The following is a 26,355-nucleotide window of genomic DNA, read 5'->3' as shown; positions in this document are numbered from 1 at the left end:
TTCATGCTGGGCTGAAGCTAGCCAATGCCCTACCAAAAAGTCTCACAACCCTTCCTACTAACAAATTAAAAGAGCAGCTAAAAAGAATTCTAATTGAAAACCCTTTTTATTCATTAGACAAGCATTATATCTGTATGAAAAGCGCTTCATAATATGTCAAGCTCATAGTTTTAAGTAACCTACAACTAATATAATGTTGATAACAACAATATTTGTAATATTGTGATTGTATACTACCAAATGTAAAATGCATCGAGTGTAAAATTTATTAATACAAACAAATCTTCAGTTTGTAATTTATAAACTAACATATTCAGAAGAATAATCTGTATGATGTCCTGAAACTGTATTATTTCTAGGGACTGTATTTGATTATTCGATGTTGAATAAATATTATTATTATTATTATTATTATTATTATTATTATTATTATTATTATTATTATTATTCATTACTTTGTGGGAATAAAAGGCTAGTATTTTCTGAATCCATGTTGGCTATTTGTTAATAAATCATTTTCTTCAAGGCAATTCATAGTGCTTGAACACAGTATATGTTTCAAAATCCTACTGCAGATCAGCATTAGTGGTATCGGTCTGTAATCCAGCGGGTCACTCTTATTTCCTTTCATGGGCATTGGTGTGACTTGTGCACCTTTCCAGTCTTTAGGACCAGATCTTTCAACTGGTGAGCTGCTGCACATCATTGCTTAGTACGGAGCTGCCGTATCAGCATACTCTAAAAGAACCTGACTAGTATACAATCAGGATCAGAGAGCTTGCCTTTATTAAGTGATTTAAGCTGCTTCACTACACGAAGGGTATCAACTTCTAAGTTACTCATGCTGGAAGTTGTTTTTGATTCAAATTCTGGAGTACTTACTTCATCTTCTTTGGTGAAGAGATTTCTGAAAAACTATTTAGTAACTCTCCTTTAGTGGCACCGTCATAAGATCACTGTAGCTCTTGTGTAGTGAGGGTATTGATAGTGTCTTGCTGCTGTTGTAATTTACACATGACCAGAATCTCTTTGGGTTTCCTGTCAGATTTTGAGATGGAGTTTCACTATGGAAATTATTGAAAGGATCTTGCATTGAAGTTCATGATAAATTTTGAGCTTCTGTAAAGCTTAACAGATCTTAGCACTTTTGCATTCTTATAAATTTGGCATGCCTTTTTTTCCATTGCTTTTGCAACATCATTGTGAGCTGTTTTGTGTACCATGGGGAATCAGCGCCATCTTTTATTAATTTATTTTGTTTATATCGCTCAATTGCTACTGATACTATTTCTCTGAATTTAAGCCACATTTGGTCTATGCTTATGTAGTCAGATTGGAAGGAATTTCAGTTGTGTCTTAGCAAGACATCAAGCCCTTGTGATTGCTAATCCCTATATCCATCATGATGCTCCCTATTTGCTCAGGATTACTTATTCAAACAGGGCAAGTATTTCATCATAACAATTTAAAGCCTAGATGAGCACCTGAAGTTAATATTCAACATAATTTTCTGAAAAAGCATTTAGTATGGTTTTGGATAATTTTTTACACCTACCACCAATCATAAATATGTATTTTCGCCATTGAGGACAGATTAAAATCACTACCAGCTATAATTGTGTGAGTGGGGTACATATTTGATTTAACACTCTCGCTTCTATTGAAGTGTTCAGCAACAGTACTATCTGACTCAGCAAGTTGGTAAAAGGAACCAATTATTAATTTACAGAAAATGTTAATGAAAAGACCCAGTATTACAGTAGAACTAACAATGGAGTAGTGATTGATGGAACAAATGACAGCTACAATGAAGAGGAACTATACCTGGTTTGAAAAGTTGTTAATAAGGTAATAAAAAACAGAGTTCAGACAAAATTAATATTGTGTAGAATTCCATACATATATGACTTCCAATCAAAAACCTCTGTATTTATAAATTAAACAAACAAATAGCAAAACCAGCAGCTAAGCATGAGTGTGTGACAGTAACTGACAAACATCTTTCTCAGCAGAAATGATTAAACAAGGCATAACTGCATATGGTATGAAAAGGAAAAAAAGCTTTGTGTTACAGAATGAGTGCATAAAGTGATTTTCCACTGTGAAACAGTTTTGGAAAAGGATGTTTAGTATTTTAGCCTTTCCTACGTCATTTTCTGTTTCAGCACCATAATGGTCAGAGTGTATCTGAGGTAATGACTCCAATCTGTTTCCTGATTTAATGTTAAGACCAGAAATTTTCAGGTTTTTCTATCAAACTGGTAGATAGAGTTTTACTCTTTTATTCATTGAACAGTTCATGCATGGCCCTCCTGATACTAATTTTGATTTCATTAAGTTTTTATTTGTGTGTGAGGTTTTGGTTACGTATAAAATTTGCAATGAAGCTCTCTCTGCTGTTGCAGCAGCTTTCTAACATGGCTGTCAAACCATCCCTCACAATTCTGCTCAGTACATTTTCTAAAGTGTGTTGTACGATGATCTCAAACTTTGTCTATTGATGTTCAGCATTGTCAGTGCTCGACATGAAATTTTCATGATGAACTGTCCGGTAATCTGAAATCTGTATCTTGTCACACTTGCTGAACAGATAGATCTTCCTGTCTTTCTCTGTATTACTATTTACAGCCGTATTCCATCATGCAGTGATCACCATGTGATTTTTAATTACCTGTTCTACATTAATTGAGTCAAAGAGTTCAGGCCTGTTTGTCACCAGCCAGTCTAAGATGCTATCTTCACAAGTTAGTTCTCTGATTAACTGCTCAAGGTGATCTTCAGATAGGGCTCTTATAACCTTTCCCTACCAAATGTCTGAGTCAGATTAGTCTCCCAATCTTTAGCTGCTAAGTTAAAATCTGCACCTAAATCTGTAACATCACCAGGAAATTTTCAGGAAATATTCTCCAAGTTTCCCCTCAACTGTCTTGCCATTACTATTGCTGAGGCAGGGTCTGTACAAGCATCTGATGACCATGTTTGATGCACTTTTAAAACTTATTTTCACCCAAATTATTGTGTTTTATGTACCCAATGACACTCTATACACTCAAACCAGGTGCTGTGTCTACAGTGATCAGCCAGAACATTATGACCACTGACCACCTAAACCCATCCAGGTGATAACAGCATCACCTGGTGAAGAATGCTGCTAGTCAGACACACACACCTGGTGCATTTTGTAGTGGCGTGGTGGCAAGACAGCCAAGCCACTCGGAGGTAGCCGAAAGGCACGCGTTAAGCTCACGCAGATTGGCGTGAGGTCTGGAACAAGGTAAAGTAATTATCCTATAAAGAAAAGAACATAGTTCTTGGAATACTTAACTTTAATCCACAATTGGAGAACATCACTCTTGTTTAGACATTATTACACTGAATATAAACTGGTAATGGCGCCTTGCTAGGTCGTAGCAAATGACGTAGCTGAAGGCTATGCTAACTATCGTCTCAGGAAATGAGAGCGTATTTGTCAGTGAACCATTGCTATTAACGTCGGCTGTACAACTGGGGCGAATGCTAGGACGCCTCACTAGACCTGCCGTGTGATGCCGCTCGGTCTGCTATCACTGACAGTGGCGACACGCGGGTCCGGCGTATACTAATGGACCGCGGCCGATTTAAAGGCTACCACCTCCCCCCATGAACCATGGACCTTGCCGTTGGTGGGGAGGCTTGCGTGCCTCAGTGATACAGATAGCCGTACCGTAGGTGCAACCACAACGGAGGGGTATCTGCTGAGAGGCCAGACAAACGTGTGGTTCCTGAAGAGGGGCAGCAGCCTTTCCAGTAGTTGCAAGGTCAACAGTCTGGATGATTGACTGATCTGGCCTTGTAACAATAACCAAAACAGCCTTGCTGTGCTGGTACTGCGAACGGCTGAAAGCAAGGGGAAACTACAGCCGTAATTTTTCCCGAGGGCATGCAGCTTTACTGTATGATTACATGATGATGGCGTCCTCTTGGGTAAAATATTCCGGAGGTAAAATAGTCCCCCATTCAGATCTCCGGGCGGGGACTACTCAAGAGGATGTCGTTATCAGGAGAAACAAAACTGGCGTTCTACGGATCGGAGCGTGGAATATCAGATCCCTTAATCGGGCAGGTAGGTTAGAAAATTTAAAAAGGGAAATGGATAGGTTGACGTTAGATATAGTGGGAATTAGTGAAGTTCGGTGGCAGGAGGAACAAGACTTCTGGTCAGGTGACTACAGGGTTATAAACACAAAATCAAATAGGGGTAATGCAGGAGTAGGTTTAATAATGAATAGGAAAATAGGAATGCGGGTAAGCTACTACAAACAGCATAGTGAACGCATTACTGTGGCCAAGATAGATACGAAGCCCACGCCTACTACAGTAGTACAAGTTTATATGCCAACTAGCTCTGCAGATTACGAAGAAATTGAAGAAATGTATGATGAAATAAAAGAAATTATTCAGATTGTGAAGGGAGACGAAAATTTAATAGTCATGGGTGACTGGAATTCGAGTGTAGGAAAAGGGAGAGAAGGAAACATAGTAGGTGAATATGGATTGGGGGACAGAAATGAAAGAGGAAGCCGCCTGGTCGAATTTTGCACAGAGCACAACATAATCATAACTAACACTTGGTTTAAGAATCATGAAAGAAGGTTGTATACATGGAAGAACCCTGGAGATACTAAAAGGTATCAGATAGATTATATAATGGTAAGACAGAGATTTAGGAACCAGGTTTTAAATTGTAAGACATTTCCAGGGGCAGATGTGGACTGTGACCACAATCTATTGGTTATGACCTGTAGATTAAAACTGAAGAAACTGTAAAAAGGTGGGAATTTAAGGAGATGGGACCTGGATAAACTAAAAGAACCAGAGGTTGTACAGAGATTCAGGGAGAGCATAAGGGAGCAATTGACAGGAATGGGGGAAATAAATACAGTAGAAGAAGAATGAGTAGCTTTGAGGGATGAAGTAGTGAAGGCAGCAGAGGATCAAGTAGGTAAAAAGACGAGGGCTAGTAGAAATCCTTGGGTAACAGAAGAAATATTGAATTTAATTGATGAAAGGAGAAAATATAAAAATGCAGTAAGTGAAACAGGCAAAAAGGAATACAAACGTCTCAAAAATGAGATCGACAGGAAGTGCAAAATGGCTAAGCAGGGATGGCTAGAGGACAAATGTAAGGATGTAGAGGCCTATCTCACTAGGGGTAAGATAGATACCGCCTACAGGAAAATTAAAGAGACCTTTGGAGATAAGAGAACGACTTGTATGAATATCAAGAGCTCAGATGGAAACCCAGTTCTAAGCAAAGAAGGGAAAGCAGAAAGGTGGAAGGAGTATATAGAGGGTCTATACAAGGGCGATGTCCTTGAGGACAATATTATGGAAATGGAAGAGGATGTAGATGAAGATGAAATGGGAGATATGATACTGCGTGAAGAATTTGACAGAGCACTGAAAGACCTGAGTCGAAACAAGGCCCCCGGAGTAGACAATATTCCATTGGAACTACTGACGGCCGTGGGAGAGCCAGTCCTGACAAAACTCTACCATCTGGTGAGCAAGATGTATGAAACAGGCGAAATACCCTCAGACTTCAAGAAGAATATGATAATTCCAGTCCCAAAGAAAGCAGGTGTTGACAGATGTGAAAATTACCGAACTGTCAGCTTAATAAGTCACAGCTGCAAAATACTAACACGAATTCTTTACAGACGAATGGAAAAACTAGTAGAAGCCAACCTCGGGGAAGATCAGTTTGGATTCCGTAGAAACACTGGAACACGTGAGGCAATACTGACCTTACGACTTATCTTAGAAGAAAGATTAAGGAAAGGCAAACCTACATTTCTAGCATTTGTAGACTTAGAGAAAGCTTTTGACAATGTTGACTGGAATACTCTCTTTCAAATTCTAAAGGTGGCAGGGGTAAAATACAGGGAGCGAAAGGCTATTTACAATTTGTACAGAAACCAGATGGCAGTTATAAGAGTCGAGGGACATGAAAGGGAAGCAGTGGTTGGGAAGGGAGTAAGACAGGGTTGTAGCCTCTCCCCGATGTTGTTCAATCTGTATATTGAGCAAGCAGTAAAGGAAACAAAAGAAAAATTTGGAGTAGGTATTAAAATTCATGGAGAAGAAATAAAAACTTTGAGGTTCGCTGATGACATTGTAATTCTGTCAGAGACAGCAAAGGACTTGGAAGAGCAGTTGAATGGAATGGACAGTGTCTTGAAAGGAGGATATAAGATGAACATCAACAAAAGCAAAACAAGGATAATGGAATGTAGTCTAATTAAGTCGGGTGATGCCGAGGGAATTAGATTAGGAAATGAGGCACTTAAAGTAGTAAAGGAGTTTTGCTATTTGGGGAGCAAAATAACTGATGATGGTCGAAGTAGAGAGGATATAAAATGTAGGCTGGCAATGGCAAGGAAAGCGTTTCTGAAGAAGAGAAATTTGTTAACATCCAGTATTGATTTAAGTGTCAGGAAGTCATTTCTGAAAGTATTTGTATGGAGTGTAGCCATGTATGGAAGTGAAACATGGACGATAAATAGTTTGGACAAGAAGAGAATAGAAGCTTTCGAAATGTGGTGCTACAGAAGAATGCTGAAGATTAGATGGGTAGATCACATAACTAATGAGGAAGTATTGAATAGGATTGGGGAGAAGAGAAGTTTGTGGCACAACTTGACCAGAAGAAGGGATCGGTTGGTAGGACATGTTCTGAGGCATCAAGGGATCACCAATTTAGTATTGGAGGGCAGCGTGGAGGGTAAAAATCGTAGAGGGAGACCAAGAGATGAATACACTAAGCAGATTCAGAAGGATGTGGGTTGCAGTAGGTACTGGGAGATGAAAAGGCTTGCACAGGATAGAGTAGCATGGAGGGCTGCATCAAACCAGTCTCAGGACTGAAGACCACAACAACAACAACCTAGCAAGTGTGGTGTCTGGCGGTGACACCACACATTTAGCATCAGTTTGACTGAGGGCAGATTGTGATGGCTTAGAGGCTTGCCAATAGCATTTCAGAAACTGCATGGCTTGTGCATTTTTCAAGGACTGCTGTGGTGAGTGTATTCAGTACATGGTGAAACAAAGGTGAAACCGTGTCTAGGTGTCACAGGGTTGGGCGGCCACCCCTCACGACAGATTTCGGATGTCATAGGCTGGGCAGACTGGTAAAATAGGGCAGGTGGCAAACAGTAAAGGATCTAACATCAGACTATAATGCTCGGCAGAGTACAGGTGTGGCTGAACACACAGTGTACCTAACATTTCTAACAATGGGCCTCTGCAACCGATCACCTGTGAATGCACCAATGTTAACGCCATGACATCAGCAACTGTGACTGAAATGGGCACATGACCATTGGCAGTGAATGTTGGCACAGTGGCAAAACACTGCATGGCCTCCTGAATCCCAATACCTTCTTCATGATGGTATTTGGAGGGGACAAATTTGTCATCTTTCAGGGGAACAGCTCCTTGGCAACTGTAATGTGGAATGGGGACAAGCTGCTCTGAGTAACAATCATGTGGGCGTCCACGGGTCCAGTGGAGCTCATGTAAGGCACCATGTTGGCCAAGGAGTATGATACACTGGTTGCAGACCACAAACAGCACTATGACGATCATGTTTCCCATCGCTTCCATATTAGGATTTATCACCACTGTTGTCTGTGCCAAAGGTGGATGTACCAACTACTAGGTAGGTGGTCATAATCTTCTAGCTGATCAGTGTGTATGACAATGACAAATGCTATCTGGTAATATTCATTCTTATCAGAGCCTCCATGCATGGATGCATCCTTGTGCCACGCCTTTATCCGGTGTTGTCATAGGCAACATCACTGACTATCAGTCTGCCCCTCTGCTGTTGTGTTAAGAAAAGCTGCAACAATGGTCACCATGCTGAGAGTCTATGATGCACCAGCCATCATTGCTGCTCTGTCTGTGTAGATATGTATTAGTTGCTGTGAACAAGCCCATTTCCTGATTCAAGGTAGGTGACATTACTGTGGGCTCCTTCATCCCTTAGTGAACAATATGTCTGCCCTATCAGGTGCTAGTTGTACAGGGTGTGGAGTTTGGTCTACCTGAAACCATGATTTCATATCTGCATGACAGTTGCAGGAACCTTACCAGTGCAATATAGTGAATCAATAAACTACATCTACATCTACATGGATACTCTGCAAATCACATTGAAGTGCCTGGCAGAGGGTTCATCAAATCACCTTCACAATTCTCTATTATTCCAATCTCGTATAGTGCGTGGAAAGAATGATCACCTACATCTTTCCGTACGAGCTCCGATTTCCCTTATTTTATCGTGGTGATCATTCTGCCCTACATAGGCCAGTCTCAACAAAATATTTTCGCATTCGGAGGAGAAAGTTGGTGATTGAAATTTCGTGAGAAGATTCCATCGCAACGAAAAATGCCTTTCTTCTAATGATTTCTAGCCCAAATCCTGTATCATTTCTGTGACACTATCTCCCATATTTCGCGATAATACAAAACATGCTGCCTTTCTTTGAACTTTTTCGGTGTACTCCATCAGTCCTACTTGGTAAGGATCCCACACCGTGCAGCACTATTCTAAAAGAGGACAGACAAGTGTAGTGTAGGCAGTCTCCTTAGTAGGTCTGTTACATTTTCTAAGTGTCCTGCCAATAAAACGTAAAACTCAGCCTTTGGTTAGCCTTCCCCACAACATTTTCTATGTGTTCTTTCCAATTTAAGTTGTTTGTAATTGTAATACCTAGGTATTCAGTTGAATTTACGGCTTTTAGATTAGACTGACTTATCGTGTAACCGAAGTTAAACGAGTTCCTTTTAGTACTCATGTGGATGACCTCACACTTTTCGTTATTTAGGGTCAACTGCCAGTTTTCGCACCATTCAGATATTTTTTCTAAATCGTTTTGCAGTTTGTTTTGATCTCCTGATGACTTTATTAGTCGAAAAACGACAGCATCATCTGCAAACAACCAAATATGGCTGCTCAGATTGTATTCCAAATCGTTTATGAAAATAAGGAACAGCAAAGGGCCTATAACACAACCTTGCGGAACACCTGAAATCACTTCTGTTTTACTCAATGACTTTCCATCAGTTACTATGAACTGTGAGCCCTCTGACAGGAAATCGCAAATCCAGTCACATAACTGAGATGATATTCCATAAGCATGCAATTTTACTATGAGCCACTTGTGTGGTACAGTGTCAAAAGTCTTCCAGAAATCCAAGAATACGGAATCGATCTGAAATCCCTTGTCAATAGCACTCAGCACTTCATGTGAATAAAGAGCTAGTTGTGTTTCACAGGAACCACATTCTCTAAGCCCATGTTGACTGTGTGTCAATAGACGGTGTCCTTCGAAGTAATTCATAATGTTCAAACACAATATATGTAATAAAATCCCGCTGCATATCAACGTTAATAATATGGGCCTGTAATTTAGTGGATTACTTCTACTACTTTTCTTGAGTATTGGTGTGACCCTTGCAACTTTGCAGTCTTTGGGTATGGATCTTTCGTCGAGCGAACGGTTCTATATGATTGTTAAGTATGGAGCTAATGCATCAGCATACTCTGAAAGGAACCTAATTGGTATACAGTCTGGACCAGAAGACTTGATTTTATTAAGTGATTTGAGTTGCTTCACTACTCTGAGGATATTTACTTCCACATTACTCATGTTGGAAGCTGTTCCCAATTCGAATTCTGGAATATTTACTTCATCTTCTTTTGTGAAGGCATTTCGGAAGGCTGCGTTTAGTAAATCTGCTTTGGTAGCACTTTCTTCGATAGTATCTCCATTGTTATCACGCAGAGAAGGCACTGATTGTTTCTTGCTGCTAACATACTTCACATACGACCAGAACCTCTTTGGATTTTCTGCCAGGTGTCGAGACAAAGTTTTGTTGTGGAAACTGTTATAGACGTCTTGTATTGAACTCTGCGCTAAGTTTCGCACTTCTGTAAAGGACTGCCGTTCTTGGGGATTTTGCGTCTGTTTAAATTTGGCATGTTTGTTTTGTTGTTTCTGCAACAGTGTTCTAACCCGTTTTGTGTACCAAGGAGGATCAGTTCTGTCGTTTGTTAGTTTATTTTGTATAAACCTCTCAATTTCTGCCAATATTATTTCTTTGAATTTAAGCCACATCTGGTCTACACTTATATTATTAATTTGGAATGAGTGGAGATTGTCTCTCAGGAAGGCGTCAAGTGAATTTTTATCTGCTTTTTTGAATAGGTATATGTTTCGCTTATTTTTTGAGGATTTGGGGATTACAATATTCAATCTCGCTATGACAACCCTGTGTTCAGTAATCCCTATATCGGCTTTGATGCTGGTTATTAACTCAGGATTATTTGTTGCTAAGAGGTCAAGTGTGTTTTCACAACCGTTAACTATTCGCGTGGGCTCATGAACTAACTGCTCGAAATAATTTTCAGAGAATGCATTTAGCACAATTTCGGATGACATTTTATGCATACCCCCAGAATTAAACATGTATTTTTTCCAACATATCAAGGGTAAATTAAAGTCACCACCAACTATTATTGTATGAGTCGGGTACGTGTATGAAATCAAACTCAAGTTTTTCTTTAAACCTTTCAGCAACTGTATCATTTGAACTGGGAGGTCGGTAAAAGGATTGAATTATTGTTTTATTCCGGTTGTCAATAATGACCTCTGCCCATACTAACTCACAGGAAGTATCTACTTCAATTTCATGACAAGTTAAACTACTACTAACAGCAACAAACATGCCACCGCCAACCGTATTTAGCCTATCTTTTTGGAACACCGTTAGGTTCTTCGCAAAAATTTCAGCTGAGCTTATGTACAACTTTAGCCAGCTTTCAGTGCCTATAACGATTTGAGCATCAATGCTTTCTATTAGTGCTTGGAGTTTTGGTACTTTCCCAACACAGCTATGACAATTTACAACTGTTATACCAATGGTTGCTGTATCTATGTTCTTCCTGTGTTCAGCCTGCACCCTTTGTGACTGTAGCCCATCTTGTGTTTTCCCAAGACCCTCTAACCTAAAAATCGTCCAGTCAGCACCACACAGCCCCTGCTACCCGTGTAGCCACCTCCTGCATATAGTGGACACCTGACCAATTCAGCGGAACCCGAAACCCAACCACCGTTTGGCGGAAGTCGAGGAATCTGGAGCCTGCACGGTTGCAGAACTGTCTGAGCCTCTGATTCAGACCCTCCACTCAGCTCTGTACCAGAGGTCCGCAATTGGTGCTGTTGAGTATATTGCAAATGGTCAGCTTTGCTTTCATCTTCGAAGCAAGACTGGCAGTCTTTACCACTTCTGTTAGCCACTCGAAACCAGAGAGAATCTCTTCTGATCCAAAGTGACACACATCATCGGTACCAACATGAGTAATCAGCTGCAGTTGGCTGCAACGTGTGCTCTTCATGGGATCCAGGAGGACCCTTTCCACACCTGGAATGACTCCACCCAGTAAGCACACGGAGTGCACATTGGTTTTCTTACCCTCCTTGTAAGCCAAGTCCCTAAGGGACTCCATAATGCACCTAACGTTGGAGCTCCCAACTACCAATAGTCCCACCCTCTACAATTGCCCGGATCTTGCAGGCTGAGTGGTTTACTCTGAAACAGGGCAGGTGACAGCATTCGGCCCAGTGACAGTGTCAGCCACAGACAGCACCTGGAACCTGTTTGTCAGACAAACTGGGGAGGCCTTATGTGCCACCGCCTGGGAAGTATTTCGCCCCCTGCTTTGCCCCGGGGCGCCCTACCACTCGACCAACATGAGGGGTCAGCCTCAGTTTGAGCAGCAACTGGGTTGGCCACCAGTGAGGACCGGTCAGAGGACTCTAATGCGCTGGATGTCCGTTTGATCCCCACGGCTGGCCCACAACAGTGGTGCCCATCCACTGCAGCCTCAAGCTGTGTAACTGAAGCCATCACAGCCTGAAGCTGAGAGCAAAGTGTCACAAACTCCCACTGCAGCCTCAAGCTGTGTAACTGAAGCCATCACAGCCTGAAGCTGAGAGCAAAGTGTCACAAACTCGGCTCGCATCCACATACAACTATCACATTCCCTGTCCATACCAAAGACCATGGAAAACTAAACTATGCAGATAAACTGACTATCGGCACGTGCTGCACAACTCTACTGTAGACCTTGACGAAAACGCACAAACTGTGTCTAGTAATACGCAGATATTCAAGAACCTAGCTACTGAAGCACTCAGGTGAAACTAAATAATTTTACCCTGATAAGGGACTTGTAATACATCACAAAATTGGTTTACTTTCTGACACAAACAAAAATGCGAGAACTGTGGCTATTAGACTTTAAATTTACACACAGAAACTCAAGAAACTAAACTATTAAAGTACACAGATGATATAATAAAATTCGCTCCTGGTTAGGAACTCATAAATGTCACAAAAGCGGTTTACTTATCAGTTGCTGCATCTGTCGCGGTCGGCTACTGCTGCCTGACTGACTGACTAACGCCAACAAGCGGTCACACTCTGCAGTCTTGACAGACAACAGTCAGTACTGTTGAATTTGAATTCCATCACATGATATATTTTTCTCTTTCTTGCACAAGGCATAACACGATGTTTTCGGAAACAATCAACATTTAAATGCAATTTGAAAATGAGAAACCTACTGTGACATTTTTCATAATACGCAAAATGTGGATGGCATTACTCCTACCAATTTTTATCGTGCACCGAAATGCTAATAATCTTTATATCCAAGTATGTAGTACACTTTACATGTTTTTGATGTTGTTTTCATGGTGATAAAATTTTAATGGTCAATAACGAATTTAATGTATTCCAAGAAACTTCTCTCCTCATATCTGAGCATTTTTATTCCCCCCAATTAGTCACTATCTCATTGGCTAGAGGAACATCTGGCACCAGAGGTTGGTATTTGCATCAAATTTTGTTTGTACTTCTGTTTTCTGATGCATGGTAAGGGTTCTTATTTTCCTCTAATTAATAATTTTCTTGATGTGGTGTACCACAACCATGACATCATGAGTAATTAAATAAATACTGGTAAACAACAGCTGAAGTGCAACCTTGTACAATGTCTGTTTAGATAGATAGTTACCATTTCCTTTAGTCTCTTCAAGATATTTTCATGTATAATCTGTGACAGTTGTTCAGCCGTTGAACCAAATACTAAAGATGTGTGTGTGTGTGTGTGTGTGTGTGTGTGTGTGTGTGTGTGTGTGTGTGTGAGAGAGAGAGAGAGAGAGAGAGAGAGAGAGAGGGAGCTCTACAAAGAAAACTGTCACTTGGAATTCAAGTTTTATTCATTGAAGTCCTAACTACATTAACAGATCTATTACACACTGCAAACATAATAGAATACCTGGGTTTGAAGTTTCATACATGCAGAAGTAAAGCATATTACAGTAGCATACCTGACAAGTGTCTTTGTCTCCTGCAGTGACCCCGGCACATAACATTGATGGTGCAATTCCATGAGGCAGAGATGTGATCTTGCCAAGACTTTTCCATAAGTTATTGCACTTTTCGTTATCTACTATATCAAGATTAACTTTCTGCAAAATGTCACTTGATTTTCCAGCTGCAAGACAGAACACCATCAAAAATGACAACAATATCTGACAGTAAGACTTTTATTTTAGGTGTGGCTTTTAACATATTACTCACAATAGTCAAGGGGAGAGATCAAGATGTTTGTTTCATCATTAAATATCATTTAAGTGTGAAGGCAGTGGTAGTGTCAGTACCCAGAGAATATAGTTATAGCTAGGTTTGTATGTGCATTAACAGTGTAATATAGACTAAAAAAAATCAACAAAAAATAATCAATTTGTGAAAATATAATATAAAAGGATAGACAAAAAAAAAATCTACTCACCAAGTGGTGGTAAGAGAACACACGCAGTAGTCGACAAAATATACAAGCTTTTGGAGACAGTGCCTCCTCCTACTGGCTGAAGAGATGAAGGGGAAGAAGGAAGGATAAAGGGAAAGGACTGGTCATCCAGAACCGCAGATCAAGGGATGAGAAGCAAGTCTGGTAAGTATCCCCTGACCTGGGGTTCTGGGTGACTTTTTTGTAACTCTCCCTAGTTTCTAAAAGTTTCCAGTTCTTTTCCTTCATCCCTCTCCCTTCCCCCTTCAGCCCTTCTACTAGAAGAAGGAGCCACTGCTTCTGAAAGTATGCACATTTAATTAACTTGTGTGTGTGTCTCCTGCCGCCATTTAGTGAATAGATTTTTTTGTTATATCCAGTTAAAAACTAGATAAATAGTACTTAACTTCCAAGGGCTTGATACAATAATTGAAATGCAGAACTGTGCTTACTGTTGGATGCTTATGACTGTTATGTATTGCTGCTGAACTGATGTCTGAAATCAGATATCCTAGAAATGCTGAATAGTATCAGGGTGAAGGTTCAACTTTGGGTTTTGATCCAGTATGCATATCTGAGCTGCCATGGATATTCTGCCAAGTAAATACTTTACTTTTTGGTTCCAAGTAAATGCTAATTTTTACTGTAGTGCTTGTTAAAGAAATTTAGAATTATGTAATGGCAAAGCAGTCACCAACCTGAAAGTTGGTTGGTTGGTTAGTTTCATGTTACATGGATCATTTTGTATGATACATCATAATAACATGGAATGAGTCATTTTACATTCCACTGCAAATTTTTTATTATGGCTACATCCTGAACATTTGTAAGTTTTATCAAGAGTTGTCAAGGAGAATAACAAAAACTGCTGGTATTCTGACTGTATCGCTGTGTAAAATATGATTTGTTTCAGTATGAACCACGAGAAGAGCAAATGAAGTCAAAAGCCTACTTTTAACAACTTGTCAATAAAAGTAACATGTCAATGCAATCTATACACGAAAGGTGATACTGTACATTTTTGAAACATGAAAACAACATGTAATCCCAAAATGTTTTCATCACATTATTCTTCTACAGTTTTGAAAACTGTTGTATGAAATTAGGTATTTTAATTTTTGTTTCAATATGTAAAAAAAAGGAAAGGTAATGAGTCACATACTGCAGTCTGATGTGTGGTGCATAGGCTCACATAACATAACAATGTGTTCAGTAGCTTTCAATATCTCTGACACCAGTTCTAGTAGCAAGTACACTCATCAACATACAGAACTACACTGAGATCCAAAGATACACAATCACAGCTATGGTGGCACTGACTATTGATTGTTGAGAGCACAGTTCCCTGGGTTGAGAGCCTGGAGAAGGGGTAGGGAATAATGCGTGATGCAAGGATGAGTTGTTGGTATAGTGCGAATCAGTATTGGCCAGGATTGATGACTCAGTGTCTGCTCAAGATGGAAAGTGTCCTGCTACCTTCTACTACTGCAGTTAAGACAGAGGCATTTCCATCACTGTAAAGGACAGGTGACATGTGAAAGCTGCCTTGTGACATACCAGCTATATTGCAGTTACTGTGCAACATTCCCTGTGGGTATAATAACAAAATAGACAACCAACTGTCTACTTGCATGAATGGCCCTTGCCAAATGGTGGTGAGCCTGTAAATCTGCAAATATGCCTAACAACTACTTTTTGTGTGCCATTTGGATATCCCTTCCAACAGAAATTTCTCTTAACTATATAGGTGGAAATTGTGTGTCTAGCATATCTTTCATTCTTGCAGTCCCCCTCTCCTAAACCTCCACTAATCTGTTTCCCACTATCTCACCTTAGCTCTTTGCTTCTCTCACCTGTCTACTCCTCTCCATCCTTTTTCATCACTATCTCACTTTCCATTCCTTGCCTTCCTGCCCCTTCTCTCTCTCTCCCTTTTTTCCTCTCTACCCTTTCTTATATGCTCTTACCTCTGATCTCCGTTCATCTTATTGTGCAGCCACTGAGTCATTTTGTGAAAGACCTGCCTGTCACAACCCTGCTACAACCTCCTTGCCTCATGTGTCCTACCCTGACCATCCCCACCTCCATCTACCCAGACAACTGCTTTTAGTAACTGATATTCAATTATCAGTCTCGTCACAACTGTGTGTGTGTTAAAGCAAGTGCAACTGTTTTCTATTACATGTTTCTGTGCACCTCAAACCAGTTCATTCCCTGTATTACATGTAGGCAGTTGCATATTTCTAGGTCCTGAAACTTACTAAGTGCCTTTCATGGGATAGTTTGTGTCCATCTTCAAGCATTTGCTAGCTCAGTTCTTTCAGCATCTACATGCCAATTTCCCATGGCTAAAAAGAAAAATAGGAATGAAGAAAACAACAGTGACCATTCATGCTCCCCTTATTTCCAAATGTTCAATATCTCATGTTAGTTCTATTTAGTGCGGATCACACATAGTTGAGAATTACTGTAAAATAAGGCAAATGTGTCTGTGTTAGCAATCATCTTTGTAGGCTCATTGTATTTCCTTAGTATTCTACCAATGAACCAAAGTGTGTCATGTGGTTTACCTATGACAGTCTATGCAGCCGATCCATTTCATATCCCTACCAGCTGTTATAAGAAATTATTTGCACGACTCTACTGGTTTTAATTGTGACTCACTGAATTGTTCATCATAGGATACTTCATGTTTTTACTTTTTGAGGTGTACTATTTTACAGTTCTAACATCTAAAGCTAACTGAAAATTTTTACAGTACTTTGAACTCTTTATAAAGATCTGGGAGCTGTCTTGCTTGCTTTCACCAAATTCTTTTGTAATGGTTTTGCTGCATCTGCTAACTTCTTGGATAATTAGATTTTTCTCTCAAAATTTTTCCATCAGAGGATTTATTGTGCAGCAAGCATGAGTGTAGCTAGGGTCATGTGGGTTTCTGTGGGATTCTCATCGAGAGTAGCACAGTCTGTTGTGTGGGTCCCTTCTAACATAACTGGTTATAGTGAGATAAATGTACTACCCAATATTTGATCAAATGAACTGAATGATACCGTGATGAAATGGTAAAAAACAAAAATCCACTACTACAAAACTATGCAAAAATGTTTAAATGTCAATGTTTACAAATACTTAATATAATTACAATGATGATTATGGACTTCTCAAAAAGATAAACAATTAATTGTATTTTATTGATGAAATGTATGCCCCAAATATTATTTTGCATAAATAGATCGATGTATGATAGTAACGGCTTTGCTACAGGTTGTTAGAGGAAAACCTTAGTTGGATGCAACTTGCGTGAGTCGGAAGTGTGAGGATGAACGAGTTGTGTGTGTTTTATTGATTTGTGTTGTGAAGTGAAATGACTGAAAATAGATGTGTAATCCTGCAGAAAGTCCTTCAGATTTCACATTGTAATTGAAGTAGTAACCCAATCACCCTCGACACAATTATAGAAAGATGAATCACAGAAAGGAGGAGTACACGGAGCCAGCAATGTACAACGAAGAAGAGCAACTAAAAATATGAGTATTGTTTTATTAACAGAACTGGTAGTTAAAATTCAACTGTCCATGTCACTCACTGCAGTGTGTCACTATCTCATGGTGGCAAGTGCTGTGAAAATGTGACCAACTGCCAAAATTACTAACTTACTCCAAACATATCTAAGTTCAACACTGGACAACAAGAGGCTGGGGATGGTCAGAATATGATGGCGTTGCCCATGATTTTCTGGAAGTGAAATGTGAATACTGTGTTGGACTATTTTGCATCTTGCAGATTGAAAGATATTGTGAAAATTTTATGTGAACAATCAGCCAGATATGAACCGCAGCTATTAAACAGCAACATAACAGCATAAAAGGATTTTGCAAACAAGAAGCAAAAAAAGATGGAAAAAGTAAAAAAGTGAGGTGAACAATTAACAACGATGACATCCAACAACAAAGTTAAGTACTGGAAATATTTTATTTATTTATTTATTTATTGGTGAAGTGTTTCATTGTGTAATTATTAACAATGACAGTAATGAAGAATCTGGACCAATAGGAAATAACACAGATATGAGAGACTTAAATAGTGTAGTGAAACAAGAACAGGAAAATATTAGTGACGAAGTTGTGTAAAAGCAAAAACTAAGGGATGAATTAAAACGAGATGATGATAATGACATAAGTATCATGCTGTCACCATTAATCAAAATTAGCAGTGATAATAAGGATCAGTTAATAAAAATGATCAGTGATAGTAAGCATTAGTTAATAAAAATGAGTAATGACCAGTTCACAAAATTCAGGCAGTCAACAGGAATGTTATGTGATTGTGTTGGTAAAAATACAGCAAAATTAAATGATTTGCTGTTGGCAAACGCTTGTATGAGCACTGTGTTTTGTTGTATATGGCACTTTTCCTTTGCACTTAATGTTTTATTTTCCTTTTTTTTTCTCGTTCACATTTTATTGTTGCAGTATTATTCTGCAATAGCGCGATACAGTAATATCCTTTGTTAGAGTATCGATTATTACCAGTCAAAATTACAAAAATTTAAATGAAAACTCACACAATGAAAAATTCCTGGAATTCTAAGAAAATTTCTGGGTTTTCTCCTGGATGAAAAAATTCCCAGGTTTTTCCCGGATCTCCCGGGTCATGTACACCCTGATCATATTTCACATCCTGAATAGTAGCAGCTGATTTTGTTATGGTCAGTATATTGCACTTCTACCCCCTGTCAAGATGGCGGCTAGTGACAAGAGTAAATCGTGTCTTAAGTGCAATAAATTAACAAAAACCACGGAAATATTCGTGATCTGTGGATTATGGTGTAGAAAACAGTTTCACAGTGATTGTGTTGGTCTAAGCAACAGTGAAATACATCTCGTGAGAAATTCGAAAGAGCGAATTAAGTTTTGTTGTGAAGCATGTGAGTCTGTCTTACATGTTCAGCTGACGAAAGAGGTAGGAACTACAACGGATTGGGAAGCTGTACAATATTTAAGGGAAAGCGCGTCGAGTGCAGATGTGAGTAATATAAACGAGACAAAAAGTGACAGCCACGTTGTAAAAAATAGTGTTTGTAATAACGGTAAAGGAGAAATCATAAAGTTAAATGAACGATTAAAAAGTCTTCTGCTAGTTGCTGATATACTGAGATATTACTAAACTTGAGAACGAAAACCGTGAGTTAAAAACATTGGTTGCGAGCAGTAAACGCCAAAAGAGCATAAACAACTTAAACACGCATTCCAGTGAAAGTAATGGTCAAAATTGCGTAAACAGGCCGAACTCAAATGCCCTTCAAAGTGAAAACTGTGGCCTAAAGTGTGTAAACAATTAAAAAACTATTTCTCGTGTAACGCCAAACAAAGTGACTAAAAAAGTGCCTTGCTCACAACGAAATACATGGAATAAACCTAATCTCATGTGCACAAACAAGTTCAGCGTGTTATCAGAAAGCAGCAGCAACCCCATAAACATTGAAAGTGAACAAGCCACCCAACGTGAAGATAAAAACATTGTAAGGAGCTGCAGAAACATGGCCAACAGCCAGAAACAGCGAACAACGAAACACAATGTGATTTTTCTAGCGGACAGCCACAGAAGAAAGCTAGCAAATATTCTACAGGATGTGAATACGGATCTTCATGCAACTGGCATCATAAAACCTGGTGTGAGGACAGAAAATATTGTTGAAGGCATCTCAGAACACAAGAATACAACAAGGGACAGTGACTTTGTTGTTTGTGTGACTGGTGCAAATGATGTAGCACATAATGAAGCCAAAAAGTGTGTAACAGGTTTAAAATTTTTTTTAGATGTAAGTAAGGTGGAAAACACTATTGTTGTGACGATACCTCATAGACATGACTTGATCTATAATTCATATGTTAACAACGAGATTCGTAAAACAAATATTAAAATCAAACAACTATGTTCCATTTATGCTAAAAGTAATGCAGTGGATCTTAGCAGACTTGAAGGAAATTTGGACACTGACCATGGTGAGCATCTAAATTACCGTGGGAAAACATTTTTGTGTCAGGAGATAAACAAAGTTGTAAATGAAATACGAGCACGCAGCAGCCTTGTCTTAAAAGACAGTCCCACAGAGCATGACTGTACACCTCCTTTTTTAGAGAAAACGACATTACAGATGAAGGAAAGTTAGAAACCACATTAAGTGGAAACTGCAGCAGTCTATTCATTCAGATAATTGTGAAACCCTAGATCATGTAGCGAAAATAAATGAATACAGAAGGTTCTGTGAAAGTAGAATACCATTATGTAGGAGTGACAGTTTCCTCCTCCTTCATATAAATGTACAATCTCTTAGGTGTAAAATCAATGAATTACAATACTGGCTCGATAAAATCAACACTGGATGAAAGACACTGAAATAGACTTGTGTGTTCCTCTTGGATATTCGTTGGTTACAAGCTACTGCAGAAAAAGTATTACACACGGTGGGGTCTCAATATATGTCAAAAGTGACCTTGAATTGCATTGCTCAGTTATAGACCTTAGTAGAATATGCCTTGAAGCTACAATAGAAGTAGCTAGTGTGGTAATGCGTGAACAGAAAACTGTAACTGTCTCAATCTGTCGAATCCCAGGCTCTGATGAGATAGTATTTATAGAAAAAATTAATACTTTAATATTATTGTCAAAATATAAACAGCATAGAATTGTAATTGTAGGTGATATTAACATAGAGATAAGGGCAAAGAGAAAAAATGTAATTCATATGATTAGCACTCTGAAGTCATTAAACTATTACTGTCTCAATGAAAAACCCACTAGACTGACCGCATGCCTTGATAACACAATTAGCAATGTACAAAGAGACTCCATACAATGTGATGTAATAGAATTAGAAATATCAGATCATGCAGGGCTATGGCATCAAATAGAAAAGTTAGCCTTCAGTTCTGCAGAGAGAGAAGTGACATATAGAATTCTAGGTGAATCCAACGTAAACAAAATGATAAACCAGTTAAAAGAAATGGATTGGACTCATGTAATGGATAACAAGAAAACTATTAATAAATGTTTTTCCATTTTCCTGAGAGAGATCAAGCATATAGTAGAAATGACATGCCCCATGGTAACCAAAGGGTACCAGAGTAATATTACTCATAAGCAACAAAATACTAACAAGTGGTACACCCCACAACTTAACAAACTCAGAATACTACTGATGATTATGAAAGACAAATCTCGTAACAGTGATAGGGACAAGGAAAATTACACTAAAATGAGAAACCTTTACAGATTAGAAATAAAAAATGCTAAGTGCTGTGCAATTGATGAATATATTTTAAATTCTAAAAATCAATGTAAAGCTGCCTGGACTGTCATTAAAAGGGAAATAAATAATACCAATAAAGAAACAAGTATGTCTATTGACTGCAATATTCTCAATGAATATTTTGTAAATAACATCACCACCCCACCTATCAATTCTGCCTCTGATGCAGAAGCATTGCTCACTTGTGCAAAACAGACAAGAAGTGAGAAGTTCACTTGGACCCAAATCACATTAAATGATATTCATAAGTCAATAAACAAATTAAGTATTTCAAAACAGAAGATCATTATGGACTCGGTAATCTCATCATTAAATGTATAACAAAAGAAATTGAAATGCCACTTCTCTCACTATCAAACAGAGTACTTGATGAAGGAATATTCCCCGACCATCTTAAGCTCACAGTTACATTGCCTGTGTATAAAAAAGGTGAAAGAAACATCCCAAATAACTACAGACCCATTTCAATAGTACCAATCATATCCAAGTTAGGAGAAAATTGTGTGCATAAGCAGATATACAGGTATTTTGAAACCAACAAAATTTTAAATGAACAACAGTTTGGCTTCAGGTCACACCTATCAACTGTAAAAGCAGTAGAAGCTTTGGTAAGCAATGTTTATGAAGGGTATGAAAAAAGGGTATCAATGGCTGGAACACTTATTGACCTAAGTAAAGCTTTTGACTCGATGTCATATGACATACTCATCAAAAATTTAAAATACTATGGCATTGAAAATGACACACTCCGACTATTCAGATCTTATCCAAGCAATTGGTTACAACTTGTATATGCAAATAGGCAGAGGTCAGAAATACTCCCTATAGAAAGAAGAATACCCCAAGCCTCTGTTCTTGGACCTTTTCTGTTCATTGTCTATGTTAATGACTTCTCGAATTACATACCGTGTAAGAACATACTATATGCTGACGATATGACATTAATAAGTACAGGAGAGAACTTACAGAGTGTACTGGACAAAAATAGTGAAATGATGCAAATGACTAATTACTGGTGTCAGACTAACCAGCTGTGCATAAACCAAACAAAAACAGAAGAAAAAATATTTAATCTCAAAGTAACTAAAAATGAAAACAAAACAGTGAAATTACTTGGGCTAATCATAGACCAAAAGCTCTCATGGGAAGGACACACCAATTATCTATGTAGTAAACTAGCATGAGTACTTTTCTTATTGTATAAATTAAGAAACAGTGTGAGCAAACAATTGTTACTCCACTCATACTATGCTTTTTTCATTCCCAACTGCAATATGGAATATTGATTTGGGGTAACTCCCCAGGGGCTGAATGTATTTTCAGATGGCAGAAGAAAGCAATCAGGTGCATGGAGGGGTTAGCACCCAGAGAGTCCTGCAGAAATTATTTTAAATCTCTTGGCGTAATGATAGTGCCAAGCATGTACATATATAACTGTCTAATATTTGCCAGAGAAAATCTGAAAAAATTGAACATGAGATGTGATGTGCATGCACACAGTACAAGAAACAGTCACCTGCTGGACTTGCCTTCCACAAGACTTGCTGTAGTCCATAATAACTATAAGTATTTAAGCATAAAATTTTTCAATAAGTTACCATGCTCAGCTCGTACAGCAGCACTAAATAAATATAAGAATACATTGGAAACCTGGCTAAAAAACAACAAATTCTATACAACTGAAGAATTCTTAGAAACTAATCATCAAAATATATGTTTTAGCTAAGTTATGAAGAAAATGTTTTGATATTATATAAGCTAGTTATTTACTGTGATTCTTTTCTTATGTGTGTATTTAATTTCTGTATAAAACATTGTTTTACATAATGCTGAAGAAAAGGTCTGTAGTTTCTTTTCTCCCCTTTCTGTAACTATTTGAATATCGTACTGAAACTAAAACCCTCTGTAAACTTTGACGAAGCCAACTGTATGAAAAATACTGAAAGGCTAATAAAAATATTCTATTCTATAATAAGAAGCAGTTAACAGAAATTGGTCATTTAAAAGTCTTATTGAATACTGAAACAATCAAACAACTCTCCTGTTGCTCAAATAAACAATATTAATCAAAAAAATGGTAGATTAGATGTATGAATAGAGTGTGTTGAGTTATAAATGAAAGAAATTGAACGTAACTTTAACAAAGAAGTTAAAAATGTCAAAGATGAGATCACTGAAGATAGGAAGAAAAACAAAATTGCTTTCAAAAATTTGCATGAGGAAGTGAAAACTGTTGACAAAACTGTAAATAGTCAAATTTGGACTTTGAAAACAAATGTTGATAGCAAACTGGTACTTGTTGAATGCAGTTTTGTTAACAGGTGAAAACAGTAGACAGCAAACTCACAGAAAATGCAAAATTAAGTAAAAGCAAAATTAGCACCCTCGAAAGTAGTGTTTCTGTTTGTGTAAAAAATTTGAAGAATTGTCTGGTGATGTAGTTAATCAAAATTGTGTTAACAGTGTTGGTACCATGTTTTGCAACATTCCAGTGAAAAATTTTTCAAGTGAAGGTAATTTACATCCTGCAGGTTTTCTGCAGCATTGCAGAGATAATTTTGTGTCTAATATGACAGATACTATGAAAATCAAGTTTGTTGAAAAGCTTCTGGAAGGTGAAGCATTAACTTGGACAAATAAGTGTACTAACGATGATGGTGTGGTATCCCCTTGTCACCAGTTTGCCAAACCCTTGTCACCAGTTCTGTAAACCCTCATTGCCAGTTTTGTGAAGGTCTCATTGCTACCGCTGTGGAGGCCAAGTTGCCACTGTTGTTGCAGTAGGCTGAGTTTGTGAGTTCGTGAAATGGCTTCTGGTGCAGTACACCACTAAGACAATTACTCCCTGCCACTATTACACAAGCTATGCCTGAGGTCAAGTAACAGGACAGGAGAATGAAAGTTCTACAACACTCGAAAAATTTAGTAACAAAGTCAGACAAATGAATTAAAAAGGTTTACTTATCTTTGCAACTTGTTTAATAATGAAATCTGCAACACTGCATTAATGTAACACAAAAAGGCCCTCAATGGCTAAGTGCAAATAATCATAGGTCAACTTCTAAGTACATAGAAAATGCTTTTCACAACTGTCTGTCCACTTCTAAGAGTTCATTAAATGATGTTCCCTGTCTAAGTCAGCCCTGGTCAATGGTCTATAACCAAGTGAGTGAGAGCTGCTCTTCTATCTTCCAAGTAGGCTTCTGTCCACTGCTGTCTGGTCATTAGTGGACTGTACTCGGCCGGCAATTTGCTGAGGTGAAGTTTATATCCTCATCCTCAGTGCTGCCCATGGTGTAAGTGGCAAGTCTCTGTGGCACTGACACCAGCTAGCATCTTTGCACCTGCGGTGCTTTTGCCCTGACTGTGTCTTGTTTGAATGACACAACAGGCAAAACTTATGCAGACTCTGAGAGAGGATTTTTAAGTATATTTTGGTCAAAGTTGGAGAAAACAAATAAATACAACTACAATAGACACACAGATCTTGAAAGTGTTACTAAGCAAAATTGTCACAGTAATAATCACAACAGGAGAGTGCACCATAATCACAGTAGTAACAATTATCATCAGAAGGAACAGAATAGAGTAAATGGTAACAATTTTCTTTCTGAAAAGCAAACACAGTTGTAGCAAAATGAGAAATAAAAGAAAAAAGTTATATGTATCTGTTCCACAAAGCAATTGAATGTGGTACCTTATTACTTTGGCATGTGCAGTGTTACTTTTCTACTGGTTGTAAAGAGGTCATGATTTATATTTTATTATGTTCTTTCAAGAACTACAAGTTTCAATCAATCCCTGAGCATTAAATTTAGTTCTTAAGGTAATTTTCTTTGTGATATATAATATGTTGAATGTCATAACCCCCCCATGAACCATGGACCTTGCCGTTGGTGGGGAGGCTTGCGTGCCTCAGCGATACAGATAGCCGTACCGTACGTGCAACCACAACTGAGGGGTATCTGCTGAGAGGCCAGACAAACGTGTGGTTCCTGAAGAGGGGCAGCAGCCTTTTCAGTAGTTGCAAGGGCAACAGTCTGGATGATTGACTGATCTGGCCTTGTAACAATAACCAAAACAGCCTTGCTGTGCTGGTACTGCGAACGGCTGAAAGCAAGGGGAAACTACAGCCGTAATTCTTCCCGAGGGCATGCAGCTTTACTGTATGATTACATGATGATGGCGTCCTCTTGGGTAAAATATTCCGGAGGTAAAATAGTCCCCCATTCGGATCTCCGGGCGGGGACTACTCAAGAGGATGTCGTTATCAGGAGAAACAAAACTGGCGTTCTACGGATCGGAGCGTGGAATGTCAGATCCCTTAATCGGGCAGGTAGGTTAGAAAATTTAAAAAGGGAAATGGATAGGTTGACGTTAGATATAGTGGGAATTAGTGAAGTTCGGTGGCAGGAGGAACAAGACTTCTGGTCAGGTGACTACAGGGTTATAAACACAAAATCAAATAGGGGTAATGCAGGAGTAGGTTTAATAATGAATAGGAAAATAGGAATGCGGGTAAGCTACTACAAACAGCATAGTGAACACATTACTGTGGCCAAGATAGATACGAAGCCCACGCCTACTACAGTAGTACAAGTTTATATGCCAACTAGCTCTGCAGATTACGAAGAAATTGAAGAGATGTATGATGAAATAAAAGAAATTATTCAGATTGTGAAGGGAGACGAAAATTTAATAGTCATGGGTGACTGGAATTCGAGTGTAGGAAAAGGGAGAGAAGGAAACATAGTAGGTGAATATGGATTGGGGGACAGAAATGAAAGAGGAAGCCGCCTGGTCGAATTTTGCACAGAGCACACCATAATCATAACTAACACTTGGTTTAAGAATCATGAAAGAAGGTTGTATACATGGAAGAACCCTGGAGATACTAAAAGGTATCAGATAGATTATATAATGGTAAGACAGAGATTTAGGAACCAGGTTTTAAATTGTAAGACATTTCCAGGGGCAGATGTGGACTCTGACCACAATCTATTGGTTATGACCTGTAGATTAAAACTGAAGAAACTGCAAAAAGGTGGGAATTTAAGGAGATGGGACCTGGATAAACTAAAAGAACCAGAGGTTGTACAGAGATTCAGGGAGAGCATAAGGGAGCAATTGACAAGAA

The 26,355-nt window shown here is 38.6% G+C and overlaps 1 protein-coding gene across 1 annotated transcript in view; it reads right to left on the bottom strand.

The window, feature by feature from the left end:
- Positions 1 to 26,355, bottom strand: part of LOC124776800 (serine protease snake-like) — a 388,660-nt gene that overhangs the window by 13,746 nt on the left and 348,559 nt on the right. The window contains exon 9 of the mRNA XM_047251945.1: positions 13,446 to 13,612. Coding sequence (XP_047107901.1) covers positions 13,446 to 13,612 — 167 coding nt within the window. The remainder of the gene's footprint in view (positions 1 to 13,445; positions 13,613 to 26,355) is intronic.

The sequence above is a fragment of the Schistocerca piceifrons genome, chromosome 2 (genome assembly GCF_021461385.2).
Source record: "Schistocerca piceifrons isolate TAMUIC-IGC-003096 chromosome 2, iqSchPice1.1, whole genome shotgun sequence".
Classification (NCBI taxonomy): Eukaryota; Metazoa; Arthropoda; class Insecta; order Orthoptera; family Acrididae; genus Schistocerca; species Schistocerca piceifrons.
Note: the sequence above shows the minus strand (reverse complement) of the source record. Positions and strands in the feature narration are given on the sequence as shown.